This window comes from Elephas maximus, chromosome 18 (genome assembly GCF_024166365.1).
Source record: "Elephas maximus indicus isolate mEleMax1 chromosome 18, mEleMax1 primary haplotype, whole genome shotgun sequence".
Taxonomy (NCBI): domain Eukaryota; kingdom Metazoa; phylum Chordata; class Mammalia; order Proboscidea; family Elephantidae; genus Elephas; species Elephas maximus.
This window is the reverse complement of record NC_064836.1, coordinates 77011164-77029680: the sequence shown is the minus strand read 5'-3', so window position 1 is coordinate 77029680 and position 18517 is coordinate 77011164. Positions and strand designations below refer to the sequence as shown.

The 18517-nt window shown below is 38.3% G+C and overlaps 1 protein-coding gene across 1 annotated transcript in view; it reads right to left on the bottom strand.

Annotated features, from left to right (window-relative positions):
* ALCAM (activated leukocyte cell adhesion molecule) overlaps positions 1 to 18517 on the bottom strand; it is a 200257-nt gene that overhangs the window by 40260 nt on the left and 141480 nt on the right. Inside the window, exons 2-3 of the mRNA XM_049858259.1 lie at positions 6995 to 7095; positions 5201 to 5420 (exon numbers count right to left, since the gene is read on the bottom strand). Of these exons, the coding sequence (XP_049714216.1) occupies positions 5201 to 5420; positions 6995 to 7095 (321 nt within the window). The remainder of the gene's footprint in view (positions 1 to 5200; positions 5421 to 6994; positions 7096 to 18517) is intronic.

Sequence of the window (18517 nt, the reverse complement as noted above, 5' to 3'; positions counted from 1 at the left end):
CATATGTAATTTTCTTTTATATTAGATTGTAACAATCGATGGGTATTAGCTGAAGGACTGACCATAAAGGAGGACACATACTCTTTTGGCATAATTGCATATTGATTTTAAAGTGTTTTTTAAAGCTTTATGTGAATTATGTCTTAATATGATTCAAGAACTCATAACCAAGTATAGAATTTAAAGGAAAAGTAATCCCACAAATTTATTTGTATTATTAAAGTAATTTAGTCAAGGGCACCAATTTAAGCCAAATTTTGCTTCTGAACATTCTTGACTAAATTTCTCTAAAATCACTTCAACTGAATGTTTATCAAATGACAGAACCATGCCTTATTTCATTTTCTTCTTCCTTGCTGACACAGCTGTCTTAACTGAAGTAGCTAGACACTACCATATCACAGGGCCGCACTGCAGTTGTTTAAAATTAGGAAATAAGTGAATTAAAAAAGTAAATCTGATAGTACATTATAGGGTGTGTGTGTGTGTGTGCGCACACGCGCACCCGTGTCTGGGTTGGGGGAACGTGCAGCCGACACCCAGACTTCACTTCTTAGCAGAATGTGGTATGCCTATAGCTACAGCAATGGTATATAATGCTAAGATTCAAATGATTTATTTTTTCACCAAATAGATTGTAGGGTTTTCACTAATATCCTTTGAGGTCTTACCATATATAATTAAAGTTAGGCTACATTTAATATTTAGTGCAACTTGAAACATTTCATAAGATAGCAGTCTTAACTCTTTTAGTTTTATATTAGCTGGAGATGTCATATAGTAGATTCGCATGTCAGGGTAGAAGGAAATTGTGGCAAGGAGGTGGAGCGTTATCAGGAAGAAATATACTAAAATAAACATCTCCTCTTGCTTTATTACCCAGGCTATTGTTAATGAAGGTTATTAACATCAGCTTTTGGAGAAACTAGAAATCAGCAATTTGCTAAACTACATCTACTTTGGTATCTAGCCATCTCCCAGCCAGGTGAAGACGTAGGGATGAATGCAAAATTCCTGTTATATTACCCACAATGTATGAATGTTACTATCAAAAACCAGACAGAGGCCAGCTCAATGTGCAACGGGAGGAGAGCAAAGAAGGGGAGATGCACTGGTTACCTTGATTCAAAAGGGCTTCCGTCAGCACGTTGTGAGCCATCACCCCTCATAAATCCTGAGGTACTTTAAGTAAACCGTTGTGTGTGTGCAGTCACGGTGTACTGTCCTCATGGCATGGGAAACGCATTTACATACTTAAAAAGTCAAAATAAAATGCACAGCGTAGGTCCCATTTGTAAACAGGTCATTTTCTACTTCCTTGCGGACCCCCCACCCAAAAAAAAATCCACACCACTTACTTGTAGGTTGAACAACTTTGCAGAAGGGAAGATGCTCAATTCTGATTAAACCTGGACAAAAGTATTCAGATTAAACATACCCAAATAAACCAAACCAAACCTGTTGCCACTGAGTTGATTCTGAATGATGGTGACCCTACAGGGCAGAGTAGAACTGCCCCATAGAGCTTCCAAGAACCAGCTGGTGGATTCAAACTGCTACCTTTTTGGTTAGCAGCCGAGAAGCTCTGAAGCGACTGTGTGTGAAGCCAACAAACATGGCCTCTCACCATGGGAAGAACTGGTCTACAGGTACGGGAGACTCCCCAGCATGGGGACAGTTTTTGTTTTAACACCACAGAATAAAGGACTAAGATTAGCCTGGCTTGTGGTTTTCAAATAGTTTTTCAGAGTTGGAGCCCTTCCTTTTTCTCTGAACAAATTAGCATGATGATCTCTGAAATACTGACTTGATGGATGGCTTAGCTGAGCAGCACAGCAGCTCCTCGCCTTCCCCAACCCTCTTCACTGGCTCCTGAAGAGGATCCAGCAACAAGGTGAGACTAGCCCTATCTGGTCAAAGCGCTCATTATACCCACGAGGGGCTCTTGGCCCCAGACTGGCCAAGTGATTGCCCAAGTTCAGAAAACTGCAGCAGATCTAAAAGTCCTGGCTCTCCCAATGACCAGCTCCGTGATTTGTTCATTATATCACAGCTGGCCGTTTGGTTCTCCAGGACCCATTCGACCTCTAAGCCTTTTGCACAATCACTGGAATGAATCTTTGGAGACTTTTAAAGGTCTACTCTCATTTAAGAATAGTTTTATTAACCTCAAGTGTGCACTAAATGCAACCAAGAACTAAATGATTTTGATGCCATTCAATTACAAAAAAAAAAAAGCTTCCTTAGTAGTGGCAGCGTTACTTTGTGGATTTGGACTGCTTTATGGGCATGACTTCTTGTTTCTGAGGTATAGCTTAAAACTAAACAAACAAAGCTGCATCAGAGGTAACAGAGTCATCGGTCATGGCCTCTAGTTTGAATAAAAACAGTCTGACTTTGCCCCTGACGATGGCCCTCCGCAGCAGGCTGCTCTGTGATTGGCTCACAGTAACCATCCTTGGGTCTGTGGTACAGGGTGCATGTTGCTAGGTGATTCACCAGAGCGAAACAGAGGACTGACTGATGAGCCCAGTAACTCTCAAGTGACGGCAATATATACATGCAGAGAATAAAAGCCTCCCTGTCACAGCTGTTGTTTGCTTTACAAAAAGTCACCTAAAGTAAATTAAATTATTTTTATAAAAGCAAGCCCCCTATATGCTCTTGCAAACACTGTCTTTATCATCAGCTATGCTGCTCATTTTATCAGATTTGGAGGGTCTCACGATTTGTGGTATAAAACACCATTTTCAAGAGTGTGTAACTTGTCTATTTAAATTCTCCCTGGCTCAGAGCCTGGAATGCAAATTCCGTTTCTGAGAATCACTTTGTTTTCAACACTCAAAAGCGAAGCGGGTAGGGGGTGCGGGCGGTATGCGGGGTGTGAGTTTGTTTTCACACTCACAGGAATCCTCTGTACTCCAAAACAGCTTGCAAATTGTACTGAATTAGACCAACTGAAACTCTCCTTTTCAGATTGCTGCAAGACACTTTTAAAAAAGAATATTTGGAAAACCCTCACAAGAGATTCTTCCGAATGAAATAACCTGAATTTTCTCAACATCGGTGTATGCTATCTTGATAATCTGTAGTTTTAACTGGAAACAAAAAACCCATCAATGACAAGGGAATGCCCATAATCACTGGAGTGCTTGACTTAATCTCTGTATCAACCGTGGGGCATTCCTGACGTCTGTTTATACTTACGACATCATGGCCTATTAAAAAAAAAAAAGTGTGAGGGATTGTTCTCTTTTAGAAAGAACGTCCTGAGCGGCGCACCATTTTTCTTCCTAAAAACGTCAAAGCGAAGTGAAAGAAAAGAAAGAAAAAATACACGGGCCACTAGCAAATAGGCGATGCAGGTTTGGGGGGCTGTTTAATGAAGGAGGCACACCAGGCAAACACCTGGTACTTCGTTTGATTCATAAAATGGTTGAGAAGGGTAGATGGTTTCTGGAAAGGGTCTTCCAAACTGAAAGGTAATCAACTGAAACACGGAATATGCTTTTACAAGGTTCTTCTAGAGAACAAAGGTTTCCTTTGGTAGCCCAAGCACTCTTTGAATCTGCGTCACGAACCCCTAGGAGCTCTGAAGGCGATATAAATACTTAGGGGGCACTCCTGCTTGGTTGTATAGGCTATGACAAGAGAAACTGCCATACTCCATGGTTATACCTGCTGCAGTCGGAAGGCCCTCTGGGTTTCTTCATTCCCTATTTATTTTAATAACTTCTAGTTGCTGTCAAGTTATCAGAAAGCAGAGAGGAAAAGTTGAAAGCGAGACCTTCTTCCCTAATTAAAAAAGACTGGCATTCTGAAACTGTTGAGGCCTATTTTTTCTCCCATAATTTCTAAAATTTTATGAGGTAACTGAGGTGGGACTTTTTATTTGAATTTTAAAAGATAAAATGCTTTAATTGGAACTTCTCAAGTCATTCATTTGCATAGTTATTTGCACAGTAACGTCAACTATATATTATCATTAGGCAAAGTAACTTTGCCATAATGACTACAGTAATTATTCCAAATTTCTTCTACAACTTTCTCCTATTTTTTTTCTCCTTGGTGTATCCGCATGTGAACGTCTTTATTTTGGGGCGATTCTCTAAACTGAATACTTTAAAGAACTAAATTAGCAAGGATTTAAGTTCAGAAGTTAAATATACGCGTACTTGTTTATTAAATTGAAAGCTTAGATATCGAAATCATAGTTTGGATTTGCCTATATGTGATGGCTTTTAAATATCAAAAATTGCAACCTCATACAGTTCCTCTTAATACATATATACATATAAAATACATGTATGATTACATATGTATGTATAATCATCTGGAAACCCTGGATTACATATGTATGTATAATCATCTGGAAACCCCAGATTACATATGTATGTATAATCCTCTGGAAACCCCAGATTACATATGTATGTATAATCATCTGGAAACCCTGGATTACACATGTATGTATAATCATCTGGAAACCCTGGATTACACATGTATGTATAATCATCTGGAAACCCTGGCGGCGCAGTGGCTAAGAGCTACAGCTGTTAACCAAAAGGTCAGCAGTTTGAGTCTGCCAGGTGCTCCTTGGAAACCCTACGAGGCAGTTCTACTCTGTCCTACAGGGTCGCTATGGGTCGGAATTAACTCGACGGCAACTGGTTACGGTTACGTATTAAAAAAAAACCCAGAAAACAAACTTGTTGCTATCACATTGGTTCCGACCCATAGTGACCCTATAGGACAGAGCAGAACTGCCCCATAGGGTTTCCAAGGAGTGGCCAGTAGATTCACACTGCTGACCTTTTTTGGTTAGCAGCCGAGCTCTTAACCGCTGCGCCACCAGGGCTCCTATCCATCAACGTTCATATCACAGAACATTTATTTGTCTATGTCAGTGAAATGTAAAGCTCACGTGGCAGTTATCACTAAGGAGTACCCCTTTGTTGCACGAAATTTTACCCAACAAAACAACAGAGAGCACTCTTTCAGTTCCTCTCTGCAAATCTCCTATCTAAATTTCAGGCTTCTTGTTTTCCTGGCTGACAGGGTACGTGAGCACAGTGAATATCTCCAGAAGTTCTCTTGTATAGATGCCTGCTGTGGAGCTGCTGGAGTTCAGTCTTCTTCCTAAAGAACATTTTCTAGGACCAGCCATCAATCCTACTTAGCAGTTATACTGTGGACTACTTACTGAACACCTTGACTACCGTAGGTGCCTCAAACACGTCGTCCTCAGTTACCAGCATGCACACAAATCTCTTCTCGTCACTGATCCTTGCGTTAGTGATAGACAAAGTGTAGTTTTCTGAGAGGCTCAATCTGTCTTTGTATTCGGGTACATCGTCGTACTGCACATTTTTCTTGGTAGAGGACCTGAAGGCAATAAATACTGGGGAGCCATCGGGATTTTCCTAAAAATTGAAATAATAATACATTTTAAAAACAAGCACATTCGGATGTTTCAGAATAACAAAATTTCCTTGGCCATATTCTTCCACCTCAGAATTTTGGGGGTGCTAACACACTTTGCTCTCATAAGTCTTAATTTCAAACTCCCACCTTTACAGGAAAAGAGAAGCAGTGCAAATTTACCCCACCTGAACTGGTAACAGGCGGAGTACAAAGGGATACTTGCAGCCTTGCCTCCTTCCTCTCCCTTTGTATGCACTCACGCAAGCGTGGAGTGTTCCCGTTTGTCAGCCTCCTGGTCACAGCAGTTTACATTTCTCAAGCAACTACCACATGCCAAGCATTAGGTCAGTGTTTCCATGGGCATTGCTTCATGCAGCCCTCAACAACTCTGTGAGGAAGAGTCTATTATCCTCATTTCACAGATGAGGAAATGGGGGTTAATTCGCTTGCCCAGAATCCCACAGCGAGTATACGCTAAAACCTGTTGGTCAGACTTCAGAACCCCCATTTTAAGACTGTGTTATGTACACCACCCGTTGAGTACAACCTTAAGCGCGTTTCCCAAAATGTGTTCTTCAGAATATTTACTGTTAGAGGTGTTTGAGGGAAAAACTTGTGTGACCAAGTAAACTTAAGAAACGAGTCAAACTCTGGCCCTCAGACAATCTATAATGTACTTGAACATTTGAAAGACTCTGAAGGGTCTTCCAACAAAGAAACTTTTAGAAAATTATTTGACTATCAAATTCTTTTCCTATGCAAATACCTCTCAACATTTCAAGGAGCTAGAGAAAGTTTGCTCTGCTCTAAATGAGATGGGTAATAGCTATTGTGTCCAGGGAAACATATTTCTACTTTAAGCTTGCAAATGACCATGGGTTTCATGTGGTCTAGCATTGGGAAATTGTGCCACAGAGATATCTTTCATTGATTTTGGTAATTAAATTGAGACATTTTATCAGTCCTAGTTATCTAACCCTTCCACATCCAACTACCTGGTTATCTATCCTCTATTTTCAGACCCATTTGCGCCTCCATTACTAAGAAAATACGATTTTGCTATCTACAAGAAAAAGATAATATCCACAATGTTAAATGTAAAAAGGATCCACAACGTCGACACAGTTCTAAAGCAAAACACCAGGAAAAATGTTATAATGCTGATGAGTAATTAATGGGATATTTGCTGGGACATCTTGGCTTTGCAGTAGGCACACCAGGCAAAAACCAGTATGTGGGGAAAGGCAGTCATCTTCCACTAAGCGTTTGCCTACACTCTACTGACTGTAGTCTGGAATCCTGCATGTTTCTCTGCCTCTAACACTTCAATTGTTAACTGAATATAATCTAAGAATTATGTGTTTATTGGCTTTATTTAAAAACAGCATTTGTTATGTAAAACTTAGGAATAATTCTTCTGGCATACTCAGCAGATTAATCCCAACTTCCTATGTTTGTACTCCACGGTCAAATGCTGCCATGATGCTCATGTGAAACGCCCATTTACTCACATAAAAATTTTTATTTCAAAAACTGGAAGCTATTAGCCAAGTTCAAGGTCAGTCAAACTTACGTATTTCCATTTGCCAAACATGAGATTCTGAGGTACATCAAGTCGACAAGGCATGATAATGGTATCTCCATATGCTGAATTTACTGTATACCATCCAAGGCCTTTAGAAAAAAGGGGAAAAAAGGGAGAGAAAATGTTATGTGTTTTCATGAATTAACAAAACAACCCACTTTTGTTTATACCTGTATTTTTTATTTGCAAATATTGTTGAATATATCTTCGGGAAAATTCCAAACATTATTAAAATCTGAGAATATGTATATAACCATAACAGAATTTTATTTATAAAAGAAAAAATGAGCATAAAAGCGTTACTTTCTCGCAGTATCAGTACAAATAGCAGTTTTTAAAAATTTTGCATAAAATAATAACGTTATGCATTTCTAGTATGAAAATTTTTCATAAAATATTGTTCTTGAAAATATTCTCCTCCATTTTCTTTGTACACAATGTAACCTAAAACACACTTTGCTACCAAGATACAGAACATCTGTTAACCTTATCTAACCTTTTACTGAAAAAAATGTAAAAGGTAAATAAATAATTATATCACAGGGGAAAAATTCTTGCATAAGTATGTAGCATACTAATTCATGACATTTAATTTGGTAATAGTACTTAGAACTAACCACTGCACCAACAAGGCTTCTCAGGTACTTTTTACTTTGTTTTGTTTAAAATTATGTATAAAATTTAATACTATTAAAATTATATATCTCAAAGTAAGTCCTAATTGGATACAGCCTGTGAAGGTACTTTTACTTTAAACCACGGAGAAAAGAAAAAAAAAAGATATTTTGTCCACCAGGTGGTGCTAAAGTGCAAAGCTAAGGCAATGTGCGGCCATAAATAGACTGTCTTATTTATGACTTTCTTTCTTTTTTTTAAAGAAACAGGACAGTGTGGATACCATCTTCTGCTGTTATCTATCAGTCACAGAATTATTGTGCACAAAAATTTTATATAAGATACAAATTATTAACTTCAATAAAGAAAAAAAGATACTACAATTCCTATTTTAAAATTCTGTGAATTGAGGAGGCTACTTTCCCTTTAAACAATTTCACCCCAGTGAACAAAAACATCCCAAATAAAAAACACGCATTACATGTAAATATGTAGCGTTAACAACTAGAATTTTCAGCATTTTTAACGCTGGTAAAAATTTAACATACAAAGTATAAGCCACGAGAATGTGTTTTTCACTTACTATTTGAGAAAAAGATTCACTAAAATTGCTTTTTGTACGGTCAGTCTCATAATGAAAAATTTGAGCAATTATTCTATTGATTGCTTTGTATGCCCTACACTGGAACTTCCAGCCCTTTTAACTTCAAACCATCAACAAGCGTAAGACTGTCAAGGAAGGAATAGTCTCTTAGTATGGAGGTTTAGATCTGTGGTTGCAAACACGCAAACTAACAGTTGAGAAGATGCTTTTTTCCACAACACAGTGCTTGTTTTCTTCAGTACCTTGGCTCCTAAAAGTAGAATTTACACCACGTGTTTTAAGACCTGTTCAACGGACTACACAGGTGCAGGTCTGCCAAGCCAAGGAAACTATTTTGTAATTTAATATTCTGTTTTTCATCAGGCACTTGAATATGTAAATAAACCTAAGATGATCCGAGCCTGTAACTTAAATTATGGCAAGAAATGCATCTGTCTCCTATCATTACATAAGCACACCTTCCTTTGACAAGTAAGGGTCATTTTAGGGTTGGCCAAGGGGTGAAAGCTACCGGACACAGTTTAGGTATCAGAGAGGTGAATCCTCTGCCAGGTACGGGAAATTTAACAACAACAACAAAACTCCTTCTCCCCAAATTTAATGCTTTGCTCTTTCTCACGGATCATTTTTCTTTTCTCTTCCCTACAGAACCTCAACATGCTAGTTATCCACCAGATTTTGTGCTAGGTTTTGAAGCTGCATAAATCTTAGATACATATTGTATGAGTGAGTATGATGAAAGCCTAATTACCACGGGGAAGAGTCCACACATTTTATTCTCTGTATTTCCAGGACTGGTGCCTGGCATTTTTATTTAATAAAATGGAGCCTAATTTGAACGCGGTGGAGTCCTTTCCATGAATGATATCAAACTGACATCACGGAAAATCAGGGAGCAGCCAATACCACTGGACCCTGAAAATTCTTCTTCCTGCCATATACTCTCTAAAGGCTGTGATGTATTTTCTTGGATGTGTGAGTAATTTGAATTTTGTCCTCTGTTTGGTACTCTCTGTTTTGACGAGAAACAAACAGAAAGCAAGCACATTCTAAAAGGGTTCAAGGGTGGAACTGCAGTAGAAAAGAAATTACACACCATACATGCTCTGTGATTTACGAATGGTACTCTGAAATGCCTCTTATCTTCCTCTTGTAATGACCATAAAGCAAAAAGCAAAGAGCTGTTTTTGTTCTTCTTTAAAGTAGTTGAAGATTCGTGGATTGGGTCTTTTAATGACAACTTAATATCCAAGATCAGCCAGGATGACATAGATAGCAATCCGAAGAGCTGACAAGCATGACGGAAATAAGATATGGTGACAAGAACGAGGGCGGGAAGGAGAGCAGCAAGTAAAAGGCCGACAGGTACCGACATAAGCTCGGCTCCACAGACACAGGGCAGGATGAATGACAGTAAGTTGGATGGCGCTAGGGGCCATAATCATGATTATTTCAGAAACAATGTTCAAGTTTGCTGGAATCATCATCTTTCTCTTTTTGTTAAGAGATCCTGACTCTCAGGTTTATCAAAAAGAAAGACTCAAGGCTTGGATCTGTGGAAGAGCTAACTAACACTAACTCTAACGCTCCCCGGGGTGAGGTAGCTTCAGAGACCACCGGGATCTGGTGAGGAATTAGTGTCCTAATTTCTACAGATATGAAGTGCCATTGAGACCCAAAGCACCTGTCCACAGGGATGATCCTGTTTACACTATTCATAGAAGAAAGAGCTGTTTATCTTTGACTTGCCAACACTGAATTTAATTTAGCTTACCAGAATTCCCCTGCAACTTTCTCTCTGCAATATTGGTTGGTTATATTATTCATGGTTTTGCAGCCTGGAGACTCTTGGGCACTACTGCAAATACAGAATGCCTATAACGTCCTTCTGCAAAGAAGGTACAGGCAGAACGTGAAAGCACTGTGTGTGTATGTGTGTGCATTTGAGTGTGATACATGTTATATTCATGTGTATATGCATGTTATACAGACACTTCAGACTGTGCTGGAAACCTTCTGTATTAAATGTGTTATAGAGATGTCAAATATTATTATAAATTATTATTATTACCGTTACTATTGAAATGACCTGGCATACAAGAAAATGCAAAAAAGTGTTATACTTGAGGGTTAGTATATAGATATTTCAACATTTTTTAAATTAAAGTTTATTAACTAAAGAGTAAACAAACAAAACAAAAAAACAATAGAGCTAAAAACAAACAAAACAAAAAAAAAACAATAGAGCTAGAAAAGCTAAATAGGAGAATTAAACGGAAATACAATGAGGTAAGCAGAACTTAGGAAAAATCTTTTAACTGAAACAATCTTAACGTATAGAATATCAGACCAAAACCAGAAACCAAGCTTGTTGTTGCTACTGAGTCAATTCTGACTCACGGCAACCCCATGTGTCACAGAGTAGAGCCACTCCACCGTGGTTCTGATGGTTATCTTCACAGGGAGTCCTTAGGGGGCATAACTACGGTTAAACGCTTAACTACTGACTGGACGGTTGGCAGTTCAAGCCTGACCGAAGGCATCTGGGAAGACAGGCCTGGCGATCTGCTTTCGAAAGGTCACAGCCTTGAAGCCTTACAGAGCAGTTCTACTCTGCACATGTGAGGTCCCAACGAGCCGCAGTCAATCTGATGGCCGTTAACCGTAACAACAAGCTAGTTAGTCATGCGTTCTGTACACGGCAAACAATTTAAAGGGACGCTGGAAACAGTCTCTAGTAAAATTTAGAAGTTAGGCGAATACTTTTTATTTCTACGTGAAATAATTAACATTAAATAATGTTTCCAATATTGGTGAGAAATGCTGTTTTCCTTATAAACGGCTTTTGAAAGGCTATCAAGCTCAGAGGAATCACTGCCTTTGCATTGCTGACATACAGGCATTTGGGTTGGGGTAGCTTAAAGCTCAGAATCTGTTACTGTATTTCAAGAAGAATCACAGCAAATAGAACAGAAAACAGGATGAGAATTAGTCTATTTTTCATGTTCTAATTTTGCATGACTATAATTTATTGCACTGATATTTTAATAGCATCGCCATCCTCAAAAGCATTTATTGAGCTTTGTAGCTTTGCTAGGTACTGTAGAAGGGTTAAACGTGGTTACGACTGGCTCACAGCTGTGAAGAATACAGACTAAAATCCAGTTTTACATACATTTTACAGAGATTCATTTGCACAAATGAGTGGTTGGGGAGAGTCTCAGTTATGTAGTGCTGCTATAACAAATATCACAAGTGGATGGCTTTAACAAACAGAGATCTATTCTCTCATAGTTTAGAAGGCTAGAAGAGGGAGCTCCAGGGGAAGGCTTCCTCTCTCTATCGAATCTGGGAAGGTTCTTGTCATCGACCTTCCCCTGGGTCTAGGAGCTTCTCAGTGCAGGGACCCCAGGTCCAAAGGACATGCTCCGTCCCTGACTCTTATTTCTTGGTGATAGCGTGTCCCCCTTCTCTCTGCTAGCTTCTCTCTTTTACATCTCAAAAGAAACTGACTCAAGATACAACCTAATCCTAGTAGATTGTGTCCTGCATCATTAACATAACTGCCTCTAATCCTGCCTCATGAACATCATAACCAAAAAAGTAGTCCAAACCCATTGTCATGGAGTTGATTCCGACTCATAGCGACCCTATAGGACAGAGTAGAACTGCCCCAGAGGGTTTTCAAGGAACGGCTAGTAGATTCGAGTTGCTGACCTTTCGGTCAGCAGTCATAGTTCTTAACCACTGCGCCCCCAGGGCTCCCATGAGCATCATAGATGTTAGGATTTACAACATGTAGGATAATTAAATCAGATCACAAAATGGAGGAGAACCACACAATACTGGGAATCATGGCCTACCTAAGTTGACACACATTTTGGGGGGACACAATTAAATCCATAACAGGGAGGGAGTTGGCAGAAACGAGAAATTTTTCCTTAGAAATGACTTTCAAATTTTATTTTACTAATTTTGACAGTTAAAAATGTGAGCATTCCTTTTTGCTTTATTAATGTATTAGGATAAACAACTCTAATTAAAACATGTAAATATTTTATAAAATCAGGTTAAAGTAGGGTTTCTCAACCTCAGTACTGTAGACATTTGGACTGAATAAACCCTTATTGTGCCAGGCTGTCCTGTGTATTGTAGAATGTTTAGCAGCATCCCTGGCGTCTACCCATTAGATGCCAGTGGCCCCTTCCCCCTGGTTACGGTAACCAAAAATACCTCCAGATATTGCCAAATGCCCCCGGCACAAAATTGTGCCTCCCTCCCCAAGTCCATCTAGTTGAGAATCACTGGTTTAGGCCTTCTACCACTGGCTTCTTTTTGTTCAACAAAACTGTGGTTTCCAATAAAACTATCTTCAGTAGAATAGAATTTTAGTGTGAGACTAAATAATCACTGGGTACTAGGGAAGGTGTGCAGGCAGACATGGCACTTGATAACAACTGGTTATGTTTCTCGAAAAAAGTATCATAACTGAAAATAACAAAAACAAAATTTATCTTCCCCAAAGAAGTGACATAAATTATAATAGGGAGAATTTGATTCCCAGTCTCTTTACAAATAACAAGCATTTGATTTTAGGAAATATACTTCTTCTATACAACCCAGCAAAAATTATCCACACTATATAAACTTTGTAAACTATACATACACATATATTTTTATTTAATATGATATAATATCATAGTTTAACTGATGGAGTGGGTGTGGCAGGTGCTTTCTAGACCTGTGACTTTATGATTCGTTGACAAAGTTATTTTATCTCACGATTCCTCTCATACTTTAGTTGCATTAAACAAGAGATAAGATTTTTATTAAAGCTAGGAAATGCACTGGAAGTAAATTTACTTTTGTGCGTGTGTGACACAAGGACCTGTAATTCCCAAGTCATATGGAATGTACGGCAGATGGAAACTAATGACATTTTGAGAAACAGAGAAAAGATTTTTTCTCGCTTTCTTTTTGTCAGTTCCCTTTAACAAACTTGCGTGCTTGGGGGCCAGATGAGGTTATTACTGAATCAGAAGTAAGAACACATTTTCTCAAAAGGCTCTATCTGCATACATGCCATACATTACAGGTACAACGAAACAACGCCTGCGAATAAGCAGAACAATCGCCCTTCCTTTCTCTTTCTTCCATCAGGTCCTGCAGTTCTATAAACGTATGACTTTACACCTGCTGGATAAATGATTACGGTGTGCAAAAACATTTAGAAGGCAAAGGGCCATCTTACTAGATTATAAAATACTGCTAGTGCCCAAGAGTATGTTTCGAGATTTGTGCTCTTTGTTTTACTTCCAAGCTTAGTATCGTATAATGATGTAAATCTTTACCTTTTTGTTGGTCTGTAGGTCAATGTAATAAGCTATATTATATCATAGAAAGATCTGCACATTGAAATTTTTAAAAAACAATGTCAGTGTTTGTGTTACCATGCTGAAAACTGCCTCCTCCATTTACCATTGTCTGATATTTCTTTATACCACAAGCATGAAAAGTTCTCTGAGGCTGGATAAGTCCTAATTCTTCCCCATTAGTCTAAGCTTTCCCCCTTCATCAGTTCTTGTGCACATTTACTCTGGCTGAATTCCTATGTATCTTTCAAGCCCTACCTCAAAAATCATCTATTTATACATCCGGTCATTCATCAAATATTTATTGAACACCTACCACATGCAAAGTGTTAGGTATGCTTTGTAAAGGAAATATGTAAAGAAAATACCAGTTCCCTGTCCTCTAATAACAAAATGGAATTCATATGAACTAGTAAACTAAGTGCTCTTGGGATACATAAAGATGGATCTCAACAATTGGCCTGAGGATGTTGGCCAAAGCCTCTTGGTGGAGATTTCATCTGCCCTGAGCCTTTAATTAAGCTTGCAGCAGACAGGACGATAAAGGCTGCTGCCCTGCTTATCACCAGGGGGGACTACGTAGAGCCACTGAGTGACACTTGGTAGTCTCTTTTATCACAAACTCTAATTTTTGTCACAGTTATTTCTACAGATAGATCCCTGATCTTCATAAGGAGCACATCCCAAGACTGGCAGTGTTCCCAAACTCATAAATGCACATAAAATTCCCCCAATAAAATGCAATAAAATGTGAGACCTCTTTGCTTTCATTTTATGTTCACCAGCAAACTAGCATTTGGCTTCCATTTGAAGCCACTTTTAAATTACAAGCAAAAATTTTACTTAGAAATAATTAAAAAGCAAGAGAAGTGATTTAAGTTGAGAACCCTAATTTTACTTTTTGAGGGCTGTACTACAAATTTCAAAATCAGCAAATGTGCAGATTCTACTGCAATTGTTAGAATTTCTTAAGTTAAAGGAGCGAACCTCATGCCATCTCTGAATCCTCTAAATTATTAACACAATTTGTGGTGTGCTGAAATGTTTGCTTTTATAGAGAGAAAGAGGATTTAAAGCTTTCTTAAGACTGCCAAAGTTGACCTTGAATCAAAAATTAAAAGCATAAGGTTGACCTTAAATTGAATAAAAACTATGGAAGCACAATTTGATGGTGTCTATCAAATTTGAGATGTTAATACCCTTGGATCCATCAATTCTACTGCTGGGATTCTACCCTGTGGAGACTTCTCCGGAAGTGCACAAGCGCTTACATACAAAGATAACTTAACACAGCATTTTTTGAATACTCAAAAACCAGAGAAACCTAAATGTTCATCAACATGGGAATGATAAAATAAAACATATCCACACAATCAACCATATCAACCCATTGAACAGAAGCGGTGAGAGCCAAATAAATTGTTTTAACAATGTATTTTGGCATTTATAATTTTATTATTTGTATTTTCATTAATTTATCGACTACTGAGTGCCCACTCTGTTCCAAGCACAGTTCTAGAAATGATGATGCAAAAACTGCTTTCGTGGGGCTTAAGCTCTAGTGATATATACTTATTCATGTCTTAACAAGTTTAATTCTTTATAAATAAGGGGAGAATTATCACTTTAATTCGTCCACTGTGATGCATGCTATTTGAGGGAAATGCCTACATTTTTCTCGTTTTGAAATCCTTTGCAGCATTCTGCAGGCTGCAGTAGCTCAATGATAACGTGTAATATGAAGCCCTCCTGTGCTCCACTGAAAGGAGCTCTGGACAATTAACCCACATGTTTTTCTCTGCAGTTAACATTCCAGAAGGCCATGTACTCTTCTTCGAAATTTTAGAGAATCCAACCAAGGGTTCGTGGTGTCTGTGGGGATTAGAAATTAGTTTTTAAAGTTGTCCCCAAAAAGCTATATTTGCCTTTAAAACGTTTTAATGGGACATAACATACATATAAAAAAGCCCACAGATTTGGACCTACTTTGGAAATGTCACTGAAAGCACAAGGCTTTAGGGTTTCTTCAGCAGCTATCCTCAACGGCGTTTGTTCTGAGGAGGAGATTGATTTTCTCACTCTTGTCCCACAGTGGGACCTCTGCATTACCAAGTCATCGTTCCAAGATGATGAGTTTTTGGCTAGGTTCTACGTCTATGCTGAAAACCCTGGTGGTGTAGTGGTTAAGGGCTACTGCTGCTAACCAAAAGATCAGCAGTTCCAATCCACCAGGCGCTCCTTGGAAACTCTACGGGGCAGTTCCACTCTGTCCTACAGGGTCGCTGTGAGTCGGAATCGGCTCGATAGCAACAGGTTTGGTTTGGTTTATGGGTAAGTCTATGCTAATATGCCCAGGCACAGGTCCCCTCGTGGGGACGAACTTACGTAAACCAATAAAAAAACACTCGATGCTTTCTAAGTGTGTGTGTGGGGGAGGGTCATACGTTGAACCCCAAATTAAAAATTTGGAGAAGTACACCGAAAAATATGAGAAGTACTTAAGAATGTATACCTTAGATTTTTACAGTGAAGGAGACTAAATGCTTAAGCATGTTTTCCTTTATAGTATGTTTTGCTCATTATAAAAATCAAGAAACACGTAATTACTAATTTATGTTAATTGGATTCATAAAGTTGACTACATCCTACTCTCATTCTCCTAATAACCTAGGACTTGAGCCTGTGTCTCTAAGATGCCCATGGAAGGGGGTTCCTCCCCTCTGTTGGACAACTGATCGACCGGCTGGAATAATCAGTTAAAATAGCATTTCCTTCTCCCCATCCCCTCCTAAAGGAATTCACTTTCTTGCATTAGTTTTTGTATTGTCTGTATGCATATTCTGAGGATTTCATTTGGGAACAAAGTTAACCAAAGGGGTAGATGGGAGAAACCAATACTGGCACACTCGCAGGTTAAAATAATCCAAAGAAAGAGGGCCATATTTCTGCTCCATTGCTCTGAACATTTTCTCGGCATGAAAGGCCAGCTTTAACTATTTAAGAGTATCACTTCTAACTAAATGGTGAAACGACTGCATTTTCCTGTACATTTTACCATATAAATTTTATTAAAATTTTGAATACAATTCAATTATTTTAACTAGAAGAATAACTATACTGTATTCATGAAAAACACCATCAACAAGAAAGCAGGCAGAATGCTTCACAAAAGCCCTTAATTGTATCATCTGAAGTAATGGAAACTTTTGGAAATTAGACTAGAGTCTGTATTCAGAAAGAGGTCACAGTTATTGTGACATTACTAAATTTGTTTTTTACAAATAATTTAATGCCATGACAACAAAAAGGCCTCAATTTGAGAAATTTCAAAGCTGTCCTTGATAATCTAAACCCCCAAACAACAAATTCCTTGTAGCTTTAATATTCCTCAAAATGCCTTAGAAAAAAAAAATCAAAAAAACTTGTAGCCAATAAGTTTATCATTGTTTTCACAGAGAGCATCTATCTGTTAATAACAGCTTGTGCTAACAATATTACTTTACATTTAAAGTAATATTCAAGTGCTAACTGTATTGCTTTACATTTAAGTAATATTTAATAGCATTAGAATTATGGACTTACAGAATTTTCATTTATAATGGGTCTAGAAGATTACTAGGAATAACAAATAATTTGTTAGGGCTACTGAATAAGCAGATTGTCTCTTGCCTCTGAACTGGCTGAGCTATCTTGTTCAGTAGGTTTGCTTTTCGTATATTCCATATTAAGGGTCTAACTTGGTGCTAAAAATGTTTACATCCTTTGAAACAGCTTTTTGCTCTTTTCATTACAGGAACCCCAATTAGCATTGCCTATGTCTCCTGAGGATATAGATCTGTACAATCAAACACGGTACATAATAAAGGTTAAAAAGCTATTTAATAGGTTTTCTACATATTCAGTGCATCTTGCTGGCTGATTTCAGGGACTTAGATTTGTGTAAATTCCACGCTTTTAACTGACAGCTCCCTGGAGGGGCTGCAATTTAAGTTAAGGTCATAGGAAGAAAACGAATACAGTTTACTACCGCATTTTCCCCCTTTTCTGAACTAAACTCAGCTTACCGTAAGATTTGTTTTCTAACTTTGAAGAGGAAAGAGAAATAGAAACTTTTTCCCAAGATAAACTTCTTGAAAGAGATTGAATTCACAAGAAAAACAAAATTAAAAAAATTATACACAGATGCACACATTTAAGATACCAGCACAATCCACGATGAAACCATCTTGCTGCCTTCAGAGATCTTGTTCTGCCTCAAGGACAGAATGACCGAGGAGCGCAATGCCACTGTAGCTCGTTCACAGCAGGAGCTCGCCGGACTAGCTCAGGAGTGCATGGACTTAGAGAGACTATACTGTCATCTATTAATATTTTAACAAATAACTTTTTGTACATGTCATTTTCCCTGACTGTCATTATCCTTAATTGATGAGTGGGAGTAAAAGTGGGAAAGAGAACACGATAATTTAGGAAGGCAATGAGTAGATACGAGAAATACAGGAAAATGTATTGAAAGGTAGTTTTTTCATTTCTAAGGTTGTCAGAATGTAGGAAAGCTTTAAAGACCTTACGAAATCTGGACATGAATTTGCCTCCAACTTTGAAACTTTTCTTCCTCCCAAATAATTTAATTTTCTCAAAGTTTCATCTTACAGTCTGAGAGGCCAATTGGAAATTGAAAATGTGCCCAATTTATGTTGTTAAATTAGGAAATGGTTTAATGATCTCAGACAAATTTGGAAGACCATATATCAGGGGCAAGGTAGCAAAAAACAAAAAACAAGATAAGGAAAACAAGTGCGGAAAGCAGGAAAGGGCACTTGTATGGCCTGAGATTCACAGGAACTTGAGCGTGTGAAGCCTGTCACTAAGCTGTACGTGGACACCCCTCCTGAGCAAAGACCTGTGTTCAGCTGGTTT